At 39.7% G+C, this 14,906-nt stretch overlaps 1 protein-coding gene and 1 long non-coding RNA gene across 2 annotated transcripts; both read left to right on the plus strand.

Annotated features, from left to right (window-relative positions):
• Positions 1 to 5,821: 5,821 nt before the first annotated feature.
• LOC122768582 lies at positions 5,822 to 7,145 on the plus strand. The gene is made up of 3 exons (XR_006360322.1): positions 5,822 to 6,282; positions 6,358 to 6,512; positions 6,598 to 7,145. It is a non-coding gene; the product is annotated as an uncharacterized LOC122768582 (long non-coding RNA).
• Positions 7,146 to 8,916: 1,771 nt separating this feature from the next.
• Positions 8,917 to 14,645, plus strand: LOC122767940 (electroneutral sodium bicarbonate exchanger 1-like). Its single transcript, XM_044023516.1, has 15 exons — positions 8,917 to 9,047; positions 9,359 to 9,533; positions 9,621 to 9,754; positions 9,853 to 10,098; positions 10,336 to 10,441; positions 10,758 to 10,919; positions 11,017 to 11,130; positions 11,218 to 11,379; positions 11,473 to 11,724; positions 11,830 to 11,898; positions 12,661 to 12,834; positions 12,935 to 13,066; positions 13,141 to 13,244; positions 13,836 to 13,941; positions 14,110 to 14,645. Exons 1-15 carry the CDS (start codon positions 8,917 to 8,919, stop codon positions 14,113 to 14,115), a joined length of 2,073 nt encoding a protein of 690 aa, XP_043879451.1. The 3' UTR covers positions 14,116 to 14,645.
• The last annotated feature ends 261 nt before the right edge of the window (positions 14,646 to 14,906 follow it).

Here is a 14,906-nt window from a genome sequence, read left to right on the forward strand (position 1 = left end):
ACAGGAGGGAGAGTTTTATTTATTTCAGTGCAGTGAATGTGTACAAGTGTACAAAACACATGTAAACAATTGGAAATGTATTTACTTTTATAAGTTCCAAACTTAAACTTAAATATGCAAAAGTATTATGTCAAACATAATCTGTGTTAACAAAACTCTACAATGTACAATGCTTGTCATACGATGCATACTATATTATTATGTACAGTATTGCATTTTTAGAGTGTGTTATTATTATTATTATTATTATTCTATATGTCCTCCATAAAAAAACACATGTAAAAAATTGGAAATGATATGAAAATGTATTTACTTTTGACAAACTAAGAACCAAAGTATTGAAGTGTCAGGAAAAAAAGACACCCTTTTGGTTGTCCACACTCAAATGTATCACTGTTCATTTCAAAATAAAAGGCATTTTTTGTCCACACTCACAAGTTCCCCAGGGATTTCAAAATAAAACCCAATGATACATGGATGAAATCTTTAAAAACCTACAAATAAGTATTTTTTTTTTTTTACTTTTAAAAGAACATGAAAAGAAAATCGCTGTTATGGCTCAAGTTTAATAGTAATATTAACTTTATGTATTATTATCAATTATAAAACATATTAAAATGTATTAATAATTAATAATGTTAATAATTATAATAATTAGTAATAATCAAAATAAAAGTAAAAAGTAGAGAGTGTCTTGCTGAAGATGACAAAGTAATTATAATTAAGTATAATGGTATTTGTGTGTATTTTATAAATATAGTCACAAACATGAATGAAAACATGGAGGTAAAGGAGAATAATGTTAAGATTTTGTGGCTATAGCATACTCAACAGGAGACTGATTGGTTGGTGACATACAAGACACCTGATCATCTTTACGCAGGTGCCGAATAAACGAGCCGTAAAACGAAAAAAAGACGCGACGGACTCTCCTCCAGGGGGGGAACCAAAACTACCTGCGGCGTGACGCCAGACGCCGAAATGTTGGTCACGTGCAGCAGCTCGTGTATATAAAGGCAACCACACATAATGGCTCGTTTGACCTGGTCAAGATTGATGGCTGTCCATAATGGTGAGTAACTTTTATCAACTTAGCTTAATGGTGACTCTGTTGGCTTAATCATGTGCTCAAAATTAGCCTTAGCCCCGTGTTAGCCATGCTGTACCTGCTACCATGTACCATGCTGCCTTAATGTTTGCGTATTTCCTCAATTTCAGCTTTGGCTCAAGCCATGAGCCCGCTCATTTTTGGCTTGATGTTTTAATTAATTGCTCAAAATTAGTCTTAGCTTAATTTGAGCCAAGCTGTGCCTCATTGCCAACTTAATTTTGGCTTAATTGTGTGCTCAAAATTAGCCTTAGCTCACTGTTGGCCACACCTTGCCTCATTGGCGTCTTAATTTTGGCTTAATTGTTTGCTCTAAATTAGCCATAGTGCAGTGTTAGCCATGATGTACCTCCATTGTAAGCATAATTCTGCCTCAATGTTTGCTTATTTGCTCAATTTCAGCTTTGGCTAAATGTAATACTAATTGTATCTCACTGTTGGCTCAATTATAGCTTGATGTTAGCTTTGTTATTGGCTTGTTCATACTTACTGTACATACTGTACTAACATATAGAAATATTTGAGCCAACATTGGCTGAATTATTTCCTAATGTTTGGTAAATTGTGGCTGATTGCTATCTGAATTTCTGAGGCTATCTGAGGCCCTATGTTAGGTCACAGCATATTTGATTGATCTGGGTTTTTTTTCACATTTGGTACATTAAAATGTTAAATGTCCTAAATTATATTATCAACCTAATTATTCGGTTTCAATGATTTCTTATATGGAGCAAAGAAATGATGAAATATCCACCTTTTAAGGATAAAAAAAAAAAGAATGTTAAAACTCTAAATCCATTATAAAAATAGACAAAACAAGACTAAAAGTCAATCTCAGAGTGTTTTTCACTGGAAAGATTTGTTTTGATGTGTTAAATGATTAAATGTTACACACAGGAAATGTCTTCTTTATATCTCCAAACCTTTAATGTAGTTAAAATACAAACTTTTTTTTTTTAAGGAACAAACTTCTGCTTCCTGCTCGCGGAGACCTGGTTAGATTCGCCCAGTTTCTCAAACACCTGAGGCTATTGGAAAAAAAGTGAGTGACACTGGGGACAATTTACTACCTCAACCAATCAGCTTTATTTTCACGTGTGATGTTCATTTCTTTATTTCACTGTTGGAGGCCTTTTACACCAGAAAACTAAATAATTTGGACTTCTCACTCTCCTACACCAAACTACATATTTAAAATGTTATAACTGAAAGTGAGTCTTTATATCTCAGGCTGGTTGAACAGTGTTTGTACCTCATGCACCCACGTTCCAGAACACCTGATCTAGTTATTTTACGCCTGTCACTACAGGAGTTTGAACATTGTTGAGGTTTGAGACTGGACTCAGTATTTTTTTCTATTTCTTTTTTCAGGTTGATCTTCATGAAGATCTTCAAACAGTAGGTGTCATGTTTTTTTATTCTGGGTGGCCGCCGTGTCCCCACTCACTCTTTTCCTTGGCCGCCGTGCTCGTATCCTATCTGTATTATCCATTTGAATTTGCTGAAACTGTCCATACGTCCAACATGGCCACGTTCTTTCGCTTCTCCTCTCTTCCTTTCCATTTTTAATATTTGCTCGTGAACTTGCTATTTCTGCATTCTTTAAAATCATTTTACAGAATGAAGAAATTCTGTTGTCCTGATTTGAATGGATGTTGTGCAGTTGATGGTAAATGTTAGTAATTCAGCATTGGACGTTGTCCTGTCTGCTGTGCTGTGCTTTGTGGATTAGGCTTCAGTCTCTTTCTGTCAAATATGGCTGCCCTGCCATAACACTTCTTCTTGGCCTGCTATGCCTTTTTCCGCTTTTCCAACATGGCCATTAATAACTGTTAGCCTAACACCTCTCCATCCTTACCTAAAGATAGATCCACACAATATCTGGCTTTGTATGGCCGCCGTGCCATTGCCTTTGTATTACCATACATCCCATAACACAAGCTGGCAATGACGGCCGTGTGCCTTCATGATTTGTTTTATCGTACGTCCCACCTTTTATTGCCCATCACCTTGTGGGTCTAGTCATTTTACATCCATGCACATTTGTTTGTTAGCTTCTCAACAAAGCACCACCCATCATCACTCCATGTCCATCTTAAATAATAACTTGTGTTTTAGTGCTGAGCTTTTTCACATCCATTTCTTGATTCTTCATGGCCACCGTGTCATGACTGTACTTGGTCTTGGCAGCCGTGCCAGTCTATAATTTCTGATGTTTTTCCTACTAAATTTTCCTGGTCGTTGGATTGAGTGTGTGATGACTGACGTTAATATAACCTTTTGAAACCTAGTCCAATAAAACTTTTATTGGCCTTATTGGACCAGAAAAGTATACACACAATTTATACTGAAAGATTGGCTAAATGGATTTTAAGTAATTTATTTTTTAAACTAAGTATAAAAACCTTTGCGATGTGCTTTTTGCGGGTAAATCCGTTAATTAATAACATTTACAATGGTATTAAAATAAGCAAATTCTTTTTTAAAACCGAGTGTAGTCACATTAGATTTTAGGTGTTATCGGCCCATGAATAATGTTATGGAATACTTTAAATCTGGCATTTGTTGGCATACTTTTGGATGATTCATTCCAATCTCTCGGTTGGTTGCATGAGAAACAGCAATCTCCCAGGTGTGTTGGTCAAGTTCCTCCTGATTTTGTGGCCTTGCCCTAAAGTTTCTCTCCGCTTTAACTCTCGTCAAGCTACACATTAAATGATTCCTCCAACTTGTCTCCAGATCTCCTTTTCTCTCCCTGCAGTCTTCCAACACCCACTGCTGTCATGACATCTGCAAGAGGCAGAGGGTTTTTCAATTCAGAGCTTCTCATGTGTTTAGCGCGATGTGCCACTAGGTTATTGACAAAGCACGCACCTTAAAATGTGTGATCTAATTTACCCAAAAGGTTCATCAGTTTACAAGACAGAAATAATTGAATTTAACTTTTGTGGGTTCAGTAACCTGCCCTCTAAATCTTTGGAAAACCATGCAAAAGATCGCAAGCTCTTTTCATGGCCCAACAGAATCAGTATTTGAGCAACTTTTTTGCTCAATTTGTAAATCAGTCAGAATTTAATGAGCTGGTTCTCCTTCGCACAACAGAATGAGGTAAATTGTGTCGACTTGTAAATGGTAAGGCCTTTGGTCCTTCCCCTCCTCTGTGTGTGAGGAAATCTGCCCACGGATTCTGACTGAGTTGCATACCATGACTGTGCAGTTTCCAAAATCAGACAAGGATCCATCTGGTTTTGAGACTCGGCCTATCATGGTATGCATTCATCTTCCTCCAAAACAATTGGAATGAACATGTTTGTCATGTTTGGCTTGTAGACAAAGTGAAGCATTTGGTGAAATTGAGGTCGAGCATTTTTAGGTGTCTGCTTTGTCAATAATCTAGTGCCACATCGTGCTAAACACATGAGAAGCTCTGAATTGTTAAACCCTCTGCCTCTTGCAGATGTTATGACAGCAGTGGGTGGTGTTAGGCTCCAGGGAGAGAAAGTGAGATCCGAGGACTGGGAAGTGGAATCGATTTCATGCTTAGCACAATGTGGGTTTAAGCAGAGAAACTTTGTGGTGAGGCTACAGAATCAGAAGAAACTTTGTCTGGGCAACTGGGATTGTATATTGAATTTTTGCAAAGAAATCTGCAGGACACAGATCATGGTGTTCTGATATTGAATTGTGGTTGTAGCGTTAAACTGTCAGTGTAGAACAGGAAAGGCTGTTAGATTGGGGAGGGCATCTATCGGTGGGCCCTGACTGGATGTGAGAAGACCCACACACTTGACCAGGTGAGCTAGCTCAGAATTTTTGTCATTTGTTTACCTTTTTTTTTTGTGACTCATCAAATTCTACCTTGATTTGAAGAGGCAATGAAGGCTGGAATGGATTCCTGCATCAGAAGACTCCATAACCCGGAGAAGTCCCGTCCTGGGTGGCTATGACGAGGACCTTGCCCAAGGTGAACCAACCCTTCTGCGATGACACAGGATGTCTTCAGGTATGTTCTTTCAGATGGTTCTCACTTTTGTTTAATCCATATTTACTTTATACTAAGTGTGCCAACTTCTACTACCTTTTTTTTTCAGATGTTGGACCTTAAGTATCAGAGTCCATCACAATGTACACATGCCTCAAGGACCGCTACTTCACTCTGCTCAAGAGGTCATGGTCACAGTTTTTTAAATGGACTTTACCACCTGAAGCCTCAGACTCATCCAGCCCAGAACCCCCTGTTCCCACTGACTCACAACCACACATCACAACACTGTACATGGATAGTGTTATGAAATGCTTCATATCTGGCATTTGTTGGCATGTTTTTTGATATCAAGTTTTCTCAGATTTTATGCACTGCCATCAGCCTTTTTAGTTTCATCCAACTAAACTGAAATTCAACATTAAGGCTGACTTGTCTCGCTCTGCCAAGATTAGTTCCAACTAGAGACTCAAATTGAACCTTTCTGTGTTCATAAAACCTTTTTGCGCGTCATGTTGGGAGGCCTCCCAGCAGGGGATTTCGATATTCCCCTGCAAAACCACGCGTTACCCGTAGAAATGTAGGACAGTTTCATACATGGAATTGTCATCATTGAGTAGGTTGCAAGATTAGAGCGCGTTTCGGTTCTTTAGGAGGAAACAAACCTGGCAGAGAGACAACTCAGATTATTTAACTATAGGTTGCACCAAATTTAAGAATTTTATCTTTTATGTTACAAATTTAAACTAATTCTGTGGGCTGAATTGCAGGCGTCATGATATTCAGAAAAGTGACTGTTAAGTACCCTCTTGTGGCAGGAGTGAGCAGCTGCAGCTTTTTTTTATTTTTTTGTTTCTTGGATTCACTTAGTCTCTGGAGATTTGTGGTTAACTTTGATCATGTAACCTTGTAAACATAAGTGATCTTTTGTCTCTTATTTGAAAAGCTCGAGGCTGGGTAAATGATAGGATGTTATGGCTTGCCCAAAGTAGGGTTTTTGATAAGATAACATCCTAACACATTTGATAGGATAACATCCTCACACATTTGATAGGATAACATCCTCACACATTTGATAGAATAACATCCTCACACATTTGATAGGATAGCATCCTAACATCCTAACACATTGGGGAGGGCAACCATCGGCGGGCCCTGACTGCATGTGAGAAGACCTGTCACACTTGACCAGGTGAGCTAGCTCAGGATTTTTGTCATTTGTTTACCTTTTTTCTTGTGACTCATCAAATTCTACCTTGATCTGAAGAGGTGATGAAGGCTGGAGTGGATTCCTGCATCAGAAGACTCCATGTTGGACACCACAACCTGAAGTAGTCCCGTCCTGGGTGGCTGTGACAAGGACCTTGCCCGAGGTATTCGACCCTTCAGTGATGACACCTCTTTGCCACAGGATGTCTTCAGGTATGTTTTTTCAGATGGTTCTCACTTCTGTTAAGTACATATTTACTTTATACTAAAGTGTGCCAACTTTTTTTTTTTTTTTTAGATGTTGGACCTTAAGGATCAGAGTCTATCAAATTGTACACATGCCTCAATGGCTGTGACGTCACTCTGCTCAACAGGACATGGTCACATTTTCTTTTAAATGAACTTTACCACCTAAAGCCTTAGACTCATCCAACCCAGAACCCACTGACTCACAACCACACATCACAGCACTGTACATGGATAATGTTATGAAATGGTTTATATTTGGCATTTGTTGACATGTTTTTGATATCTTTTTAAGTCATAAACAGTTTTTCCACATTGTATGCACTACTATTAGCCTTTAAAGTTTCATCCATCACCAACTAAACTGAAATTCAACATTAAAGCTGACTTGTCTCACTCTGCCAAGTTTAGTTCCAAATAAAGACTCAAATTGAACCTTTCTGTGTTCATAAAACCTTTTTGCGCGTCATGTTGGGAGGCCTCCCAGCAGGGGATTTCTATATTCCCCTGCAAAACCGCGCGTTACTCGTAGAAATGTAGGGATATCTTGGACAGTTTCATACATGGAATTGTCCTCATTGAGTAGGTTGCAGGATTAGAGCGCGTTTTGGTTCTTTAGGAGGAAACAAACCTGGCAGAGAGACGACTCGGATTATTTAACTTGCACCACAGTCACACATCACAACACTGTACATTCACATGATGCAGCACAACACTAAAATACAGACACTGCTACTTTCAGCCTGAAATGATTATCATTGAATTCCCTAAAAGAAAAGCATATTAACTGAATATTCCAGTTGAATACAAAGAAATTTTGTTTATTTGAATACCCTTTTGAAAGGTTTTGTTTTTCTGCTATGGGAAGCGCTTAGCCATGTTTTGTAAAGAATTATAGTACCATTAACAACTGACACAAGTTATGTTATAAACAAATGTATATGTGCCTTTTTTAACTGGTTTATCATGATTCACAAAAATTAAATAAAATCTCTAAAAGCTGGATAATCAGACAGATTTGGCTCCTGCTTTAACATTTAAGATTCTTGTTAATTATAGTTTTAATCTTCATAATTGATAGAAAACATTCACTTTTATATATGAACTATTTATATGTTGCAGAAAATTAATCTTTTGAAATGTTGCCCAACCCTAGTAAATATGCACATTTTTTTATTCATGTCTACTTGGAGGCTATTAGTATTATTAGCAGTATTATTATTATCATTATTTTGAATATTGCAATAAATCTCTATTAAAAAAAAAAAAAAAAAAGCTTGTAAATAAACAACCATTTAATATAATCAGGGCGTCACACAGTAAATGGCCTTACATGTATAGGGCTTTAGGTTGAATGAGCACTCATGTGCATTACAAGACAGGTCACAGTGCTCTCATGAATCATTTGTATGTTCACATGTATGATTCATGATGTCATGTGCACTGGAGAAGCCTGGGATTGAACCACCACTCATGCAATTAATGAATGTCAAGCATAACCTCCTGAGCCACAGCCGAGCAAAGCCACGGTTAAATATAAAAAAAATATTAACTGCTTGCTGAGCAATTTCTTAGAAATGTGCCAAAAAAACAAAGAAACCTGAAAACAGTAGGAAGTGAACTTTGAATTTAGGTTTTATTGTTCAAAAACCCTTAAATGTTTTTTTTTTTTAAGACTGTAGCTGTTTCTCTTGAATAGACAAGTGCTGTATCCGTGGATGAAATAATCAAACATCACATGTAACAAAGTCAACATTTAGCTGTTGCTTTGTGTTTACATTTGCAGTGAAGGCACCAAGTTCATGCTGTAATGAATGAAGGAGTGAGCACAGACCAGTGATGAAGTCCAACTGTGTGTGATAAAACTGTCATTCAGCAGAAATAAAATTAACCACTAGAGGGTGGTGTAAGCCATTTACTCACTGATTGTCAGTGAATAAACTTCATCTGAAGGTCATGGGTTCAGATTCTGTATGTGTATATACATATATATATATTTATATATATATATATATATATATATAAACTATGACATTTTTGTCAAATTTTGGACGACATACTCAACTATGACATTTTTGTCAAATTTTGGACGACATACTAAACTATGACATTTTTGTCAAATTTTGGACGACATACTAAACTATGACATTTTACTCTAAGACATGAGTGGCAGGGTGACGTAGTGGTTAGTAGGTCTTAACTATGTTTCTGTTGCAAGACTGTCCTGGCTTCAATCCCACATCTAGGATATTTCTTTGTGGATTATGTATGTCTCCCATGCCTAACTAAACATTGTTTTTGTACTATACTATAAAATTTTGGTTGGGCAAAAATGTCATGTGCTTAAAAACATAATCTGTTTTAGTAAGGCATGGGAGAAAATACACCTCACAAGATACCAGACCTGGAATTGAACGCAACACTTTCTTACAACAGCAACACTGGTGACAACTACCAACTACACCACTACACCACCATGCCACCCCCACTCCACAGTCAAATGTCCTAAATGACAACAAGATGTCATAGTTTAGTATGTTGTCTAAAATTTGACAAGAATGTCATAGTTTAGTATGTAGTCCAAAAGTCACCAAAATGTCACAGTTCAGTATAGTGTCCAAAATTTGACAAGAATGTCATAGTTTAGTATGTCATCCAAAAAGTCATAGTTTAGTATGTTGTCCAAAATTTGACAAAAATGTCGCCTAACTATGACTCAAGTAAGCCAGTTTCATATAATCGTGTCAGATATGTGCCAACTTGACATATCCTGTCATGGGCTCAAAATCTTCTTCCCTGTGTGTTGTGTTCAGGTTGTTTGGGGGTCTGATACTGGACATCAAAAGGAAAGCTCCGTTCTATTTGAGCGACTACAAGGACGGTCTGAATCTCCAGTGTGTGGCCTCTTTTCTCTTCCTCTACTGTGCTTGCATGTCGCCCGTCATCACGTTTGGAGGACTGCTAGGGGAGGCCACAGAGGGACGCATTGTAAGAGCAACAATGGCCAGCAAATGCTTCACCTCAAAACTGCAGTGTAAATTCATGTCACTGAAGTGTTGACTATTTCTCCTGTAGAGTGCCATAGAGTCTTTACTGGGTGCATCTATGACTGGAGTAGTTTACTCTCTGTTTGCTGGTCAGCCTCTCACCATTCTTGGCAGCACAGGTCCTGTGCTGGTTTTTGAGAAAATCCTGTTTAAGTTCTGCAAGTATGTTCATTACTGCAACCATCTTCTGTGAGATTTGTACTATCGCCGCACCAAGATTTACTTTTGCTTCACAGTCTTCTCTTCTCGTCTTCTCTCAGGGACTATAACCTGTCCTATTTGTCGCTGAGGACTTGCATCGGTCTGTGGACAGCCCTGCTGTGTTTGGTGTTGGTTGCCACAGATGCCAGCTCTCTGGTTTGCTACATCACACGGTTCACAGAGGAAGCTTTTGCTGCACTCATCTGCCTCATCTTCATTTTTGAGGCCTTGGAGAAGCTTTTCCACTTGGGAGAAATCTACCCCTTCAACACACACAGCGATCTGGACAAACTCACCCTGGCATAGTAAGTGCTTAACAGTTCACACTATTGTTTTTGTCCTGCTTTTATCTGCACATTCACCCTTTTTGTTTCATTAATGTTTCTCTGCCCATGCTCTCATCTAAGAGCCTTTTATATTTTTGAATGCAGTTTCACTTCCTGTCTGGCCTAATTGAAGTGATGAAAGCATGTAAGCCCAGCGTTTTTTAGTCCTCCACTGTGCTCTGATGTTTTTGTGTGTGTGTGTGTGTTTCTTTGTAGCTGTAGATGTGCAGAACCTTATAATCCCAGTAATAAGACATTAGAGCTGTGGAGTGCGAGAAACATCACAGTGTCCTCTGTATCCTGGTCCAACCTTACTGTCAAGGTAACTACCTAGAAATAAACACATTCACACACTCCTCGTGGACACCCGGTCACAGAAACGTTCCCATGATAGCATTCACTGCATGTGCTGAGCGTGTGCACTTGTGTTAACATTTAACTAACCCCTCTCTTGAGGATGTTTGCAAACACGAGTGGTGACATATAATCAATTAGCCTTTCTCTGTTCACTGTGCATAACTGAGCAAACCAAGGCCTCATCTCTTTTGAAAAATATTATCAGATCTGCCTGCCACGTCTTTTAGATAAAACAGTCCTTTGATCTATTTTGTCCCGATTAATGTGATGAATCTCCGCAGGAGTGCGTCAGTCTGCAGGGCCACTTTGTTGGGACGGCGTGTGGCCACCATGGACCCTTCACCCCAGATGTTCTCTTCTGGTCCTCCATTTTGTTCTTTTCAACCTTCTTCATGTCTTCTTTTCTGAAACAATTCAAGACTAGCCGTTATTTTCCTACCAAGGTAATCAAACACTGACTGTACACCAAGGTAGGTTCACCGACATACCACATTAGTAAGCACTAATTTGTGAGTGTTGTTGTTGCCTATGTTATAATAGGTGCGGTCCATGATCAGTGACTTTGCGGTGTTCCTCACCATCGTCATCATGGTTCTGCTTGACTATGTCATTGGAGTTCCCTCCCAGAAGCTGAAGGTGCCCAGCAAATTTCAGGTACAAAAAAAGCTAAGGCTCAGGTAGACTTTGATGTAAATCTCCAGCTGAATCGTGACCATATTCCTCTGTTCTGTGTTCACACAGCCCACCAGAGAGGACCGAGGCTGGCTGATCAATCCCATAGGACGTAACCCATGGTGGACAGTCCTGGCTGCCGCTATCCCTGCTCTTCTCTGCACAATTCTTATCTTCATGGACCAGCAGATAACTGCTGTCATCATTAACCGCAAAGAGCACAAACTACTGGCAAGGAACATCTTGGAAATCCAGATGGTTTTGTTCTGTTCTGCTGCAGTCACTCTATAAACCGATATCTGTCCCTCTCTGTGTGTTTTGTAGAAGGGCTGTGGTTACCACATGGACCTGCTGATGGTGGGGTTGATGCTGGCAGTGTGCTCCATCATGGGCTTGCCCTGGTTCGTCGCGGCCACGGTCCTGTCCATCTCTCACGTCAACAGCCTGAAGCTTGAGTCTGAGAGCTCGGCTCCAGGAGAGCAGCCCCGATTTCTGGGCATTCGAGAGCAGAGACTCACCGGCCTTGTCATCTTCCTGCTCATGGGCTGCTCTGTATTCATGACTGGAGCCCTGCAGGTAAGTCAGATGATTGCTACCCCCCCCAGTTACCGAATCAGTGAAGCAAGAGCATGAAAAAGCAATAATGTTCTCTGATGTACTGTACATGTTTTTTCCTCCCAGTTCATTCCTATGCCAGTGCTCTATGGTGTTTTCCTCTACATGGGAGTGTCTTCATTAAAAGGCATCCAGGTAAAGTCAGTCTGAACACATTTAGCACAGATATCATCTCTTAGTTGTCAAAGGGAGGTCAATGTATTTTTATTTTGTTCAATCAGAAACTTAAAAACCTATATTTGAAGACATGTTGTCATCATATCTACTTTATAGTTCTGCTGGGATTAAAGGTCCAGTGTGTACTATTTAGGACGGTTTGCTGGCAGAAATTGAATATACTACCCATTAGTATGTTTGTATATGTTTTTTTTAAAGGCCTTTAAATATATTTTAAGGCAGGAACCTTGCTTTCCAGAGGCCACTATCTTACACTGCCATGTTTTAGCCTGAATAGATGTGACATTTGTATTTTAAGGCGCTTAAGAAGCTTACTATGCAAGTGAAGAAAACTGGCTCATATATCACATAAACCTGCATAATGATGCATAAACGTAGGAAAATGAAGGCATAACCAGCAGAGACGGTGGAAGAGTGGAGACATTCTATCTGGTTTGCGAAGGCTACCGTATAGTTCCCTGACACGGAACTCGACTCTTACCGATGTGGTTGTCTCTGCTGTGTCCTCTCCAGATCTCATTAATTCTGTCGCTGTTCAACGAGGCCTAACAGTTAATTGTCCTAACTAAATTTGTCATTAATAATCACTTCCTTGCACTTACCATATTGCCCATCTGTCTTCATGCTCTGCTCTCATTAATTAACTCCTCGCTCTTCTTTCTCTCTCTCCCTGTCTCTCTGACCTCCCTCCCACCTGTTTTAATCTTTATCCCTGCACAGTTCTTTGACCGTCTGAAGCTCTTCGGCATGCCAGCAAAGCACCAGCCAGACTTCATCTATCTGCGCCACGTCCCCTTGAGGAAGGTGCACCTGTTCACACTCACCCAGCTCACCTGTCTCGTGCTGCTCTGGGTCATCAAAACTTCACCTGCTGCGATCGTCTTCCCCATGATGGTGAGGTGACCAAAGCCAACATCCCGCCTCGGGTTCACTACCTCCTCCATGGCTTCCTCGGGTGACAATAACAGGCTTCTGTTCCCTCCGTTGTCTGCAGGTGCTGGCTCTGGTGTTTGTCCGCAAACTCTTGGACTTGTGCTTCTCTAAGCGAGAGCTAAGTTACCTGGATGATTTAATGCCCGAATGGAAGAAAAAGAATCTTGACGACGCCTCCAAAAAGATACAAGAGGTAGTTTAATCGGCATATATGCTCAGATTCATTGATTGTTTTTATTTTTAATCTCACACTTGTGTGTCTTTTAGGAATCACAGATTATGCTCAGTGAAAAGCAGGAAGATCCAACTTCTGTTCAGATTGAGATGGAGAGCAGAAAACCCGCTCAGACCATGAAAGCACACGACCCCAGGTGAGTAGACGCCGGTACCACTGTGACATTGATGCGATGCGATGATCGGAGAGGTAAGACAAGAAATATTTCACCCATGAACTGTACATTTCTACAGTGCCATTCATAGACGTGGCACCTGTTGTAGGATACCAGCTCTCAATCACACAGGTGTCCACATATTTGTGATGTACATACTTTACTGTCTATTTTCCTGTCATTTGGATCATCATTTACAAACTGGACATGGCGTTTTGAGGAAGACCTAAGACTAGCGACTGAAATGAACCCCTCAGGAAAATGTTTACTGATGTTAGAAATTATAAATCAATTTTTGGGTTTTATTTTTCAAACTGAAAGACTAAGCCCATGTACAGTCTGTGGTTTAACCTTCCTGTATTTTTATAAGCATGCTGGCTTTATTTGAGAGATTTCTCCCTAAACCCCAACTGTTCCCTTTCGTCCTTTTCTTTTTTTTGAAATTATCTTTTTATTCAGAAAGGCAAGTTTCCATCACATACAATAAAAATACAGCTATAGTCATTCAAGGTCACCTTTCGTCCTTTTCATGCTCCCTGATCGTACTGTCCCTCTCCTCTCACTGCTCCTCAGGTGTGACCCCTCTGACATTAACATATCTGATGAAATGTCTAAAACCACCGTGTGGAAATCCCTCAACTCCAATCAAAGGGACTCTCGTCCTGTGGCTGCTAAGAAGGCAAGGCCACAGCCTTTTCTCTCTCCTCCTCCTCCTCCTCCTTTTCCTCCTCATGCGTGCATTGTAAAAAAAATATTCCTCCATTGTTGTCACTTGCAGTTGATACTGCCGACTGACAACTGTGGTCTTTGTTGTTGTAACTCTGGGTTTGTGTGTTTTACTGTGCAGGATTGAAGGGATCATGTTCATAGACGAGTAAAGGACATCCAGAGTGCTGGCAGATTTCACTGCATCATTTGAATGTAGCTCTGGACCTCAGGATGCTGCGGTTTGGCTCAGTTGATCGACCGCCACTACAGAGAAACAAGTCTCAATGATTTGTACCAGCAACCTGCAAACACAGTCCACACACACGCACACACACACACACTCAAAGACACAAGTATATTACATTTGTATACAGACGGACTTATGCATACACTTTACTTTCGCTTTGTGAGGACTGGACATAAACTACATCATTATTTTTATTCCCCTTAGCCAAAGCCCCAAAATGAAAACCTTTGCTAAATGATGATTGAAGAACAGTTGAAGAATGACCACGAAATAGCCCTTACCTCAGCCTCCCTGCCCATTATTACCATTATCTTTTTAGCTTAAGACGGGGTTTTTTAACATAACTGCACTGCGTTTGATTTCTACGGTTCTAAAGTATTAGAAATAAAATAAAACAGCATGAATTCTGAGATTAAAGTCAGAATTCTGAGATTAAAGAATCTCAGTATTCATGTTGTTATATTTAATTTTTGGTGGCCCTAATACTCTTCCGTCGGTTTCCGTAAGACTCTTTCTTAGTCGTGAGGTCCAAATAAATATTTTTAAAAAATGACAAAAACCACAGTGCATTTCGGTAGGAATGCTTTCCTGTGAAACTGTGATATTATAAAACATCGCCACTCTCATTTCTTTGCAGGAAGCTGTTGTTGTTGTTGCACTTTTTCAAGGGCTTCCTCTAAAAAAACCAA

Source organism: Solea senegalensis, linkage group LG4, assembly GCF_019176455.1.
Source record: "Solea senegalensis isolate Sse05_10M linkage group LG4, IFAPA_SoseM_1, whole genome shotgun sequence".
In the NCBI taxonomy this organism is placed as follows: domain Eukaryota; kingdom Metazoa; phylum Chordata; class Actinopteri; order Pleuronectiformes; family Soleidae; genus Solea; species Solea senegalensis.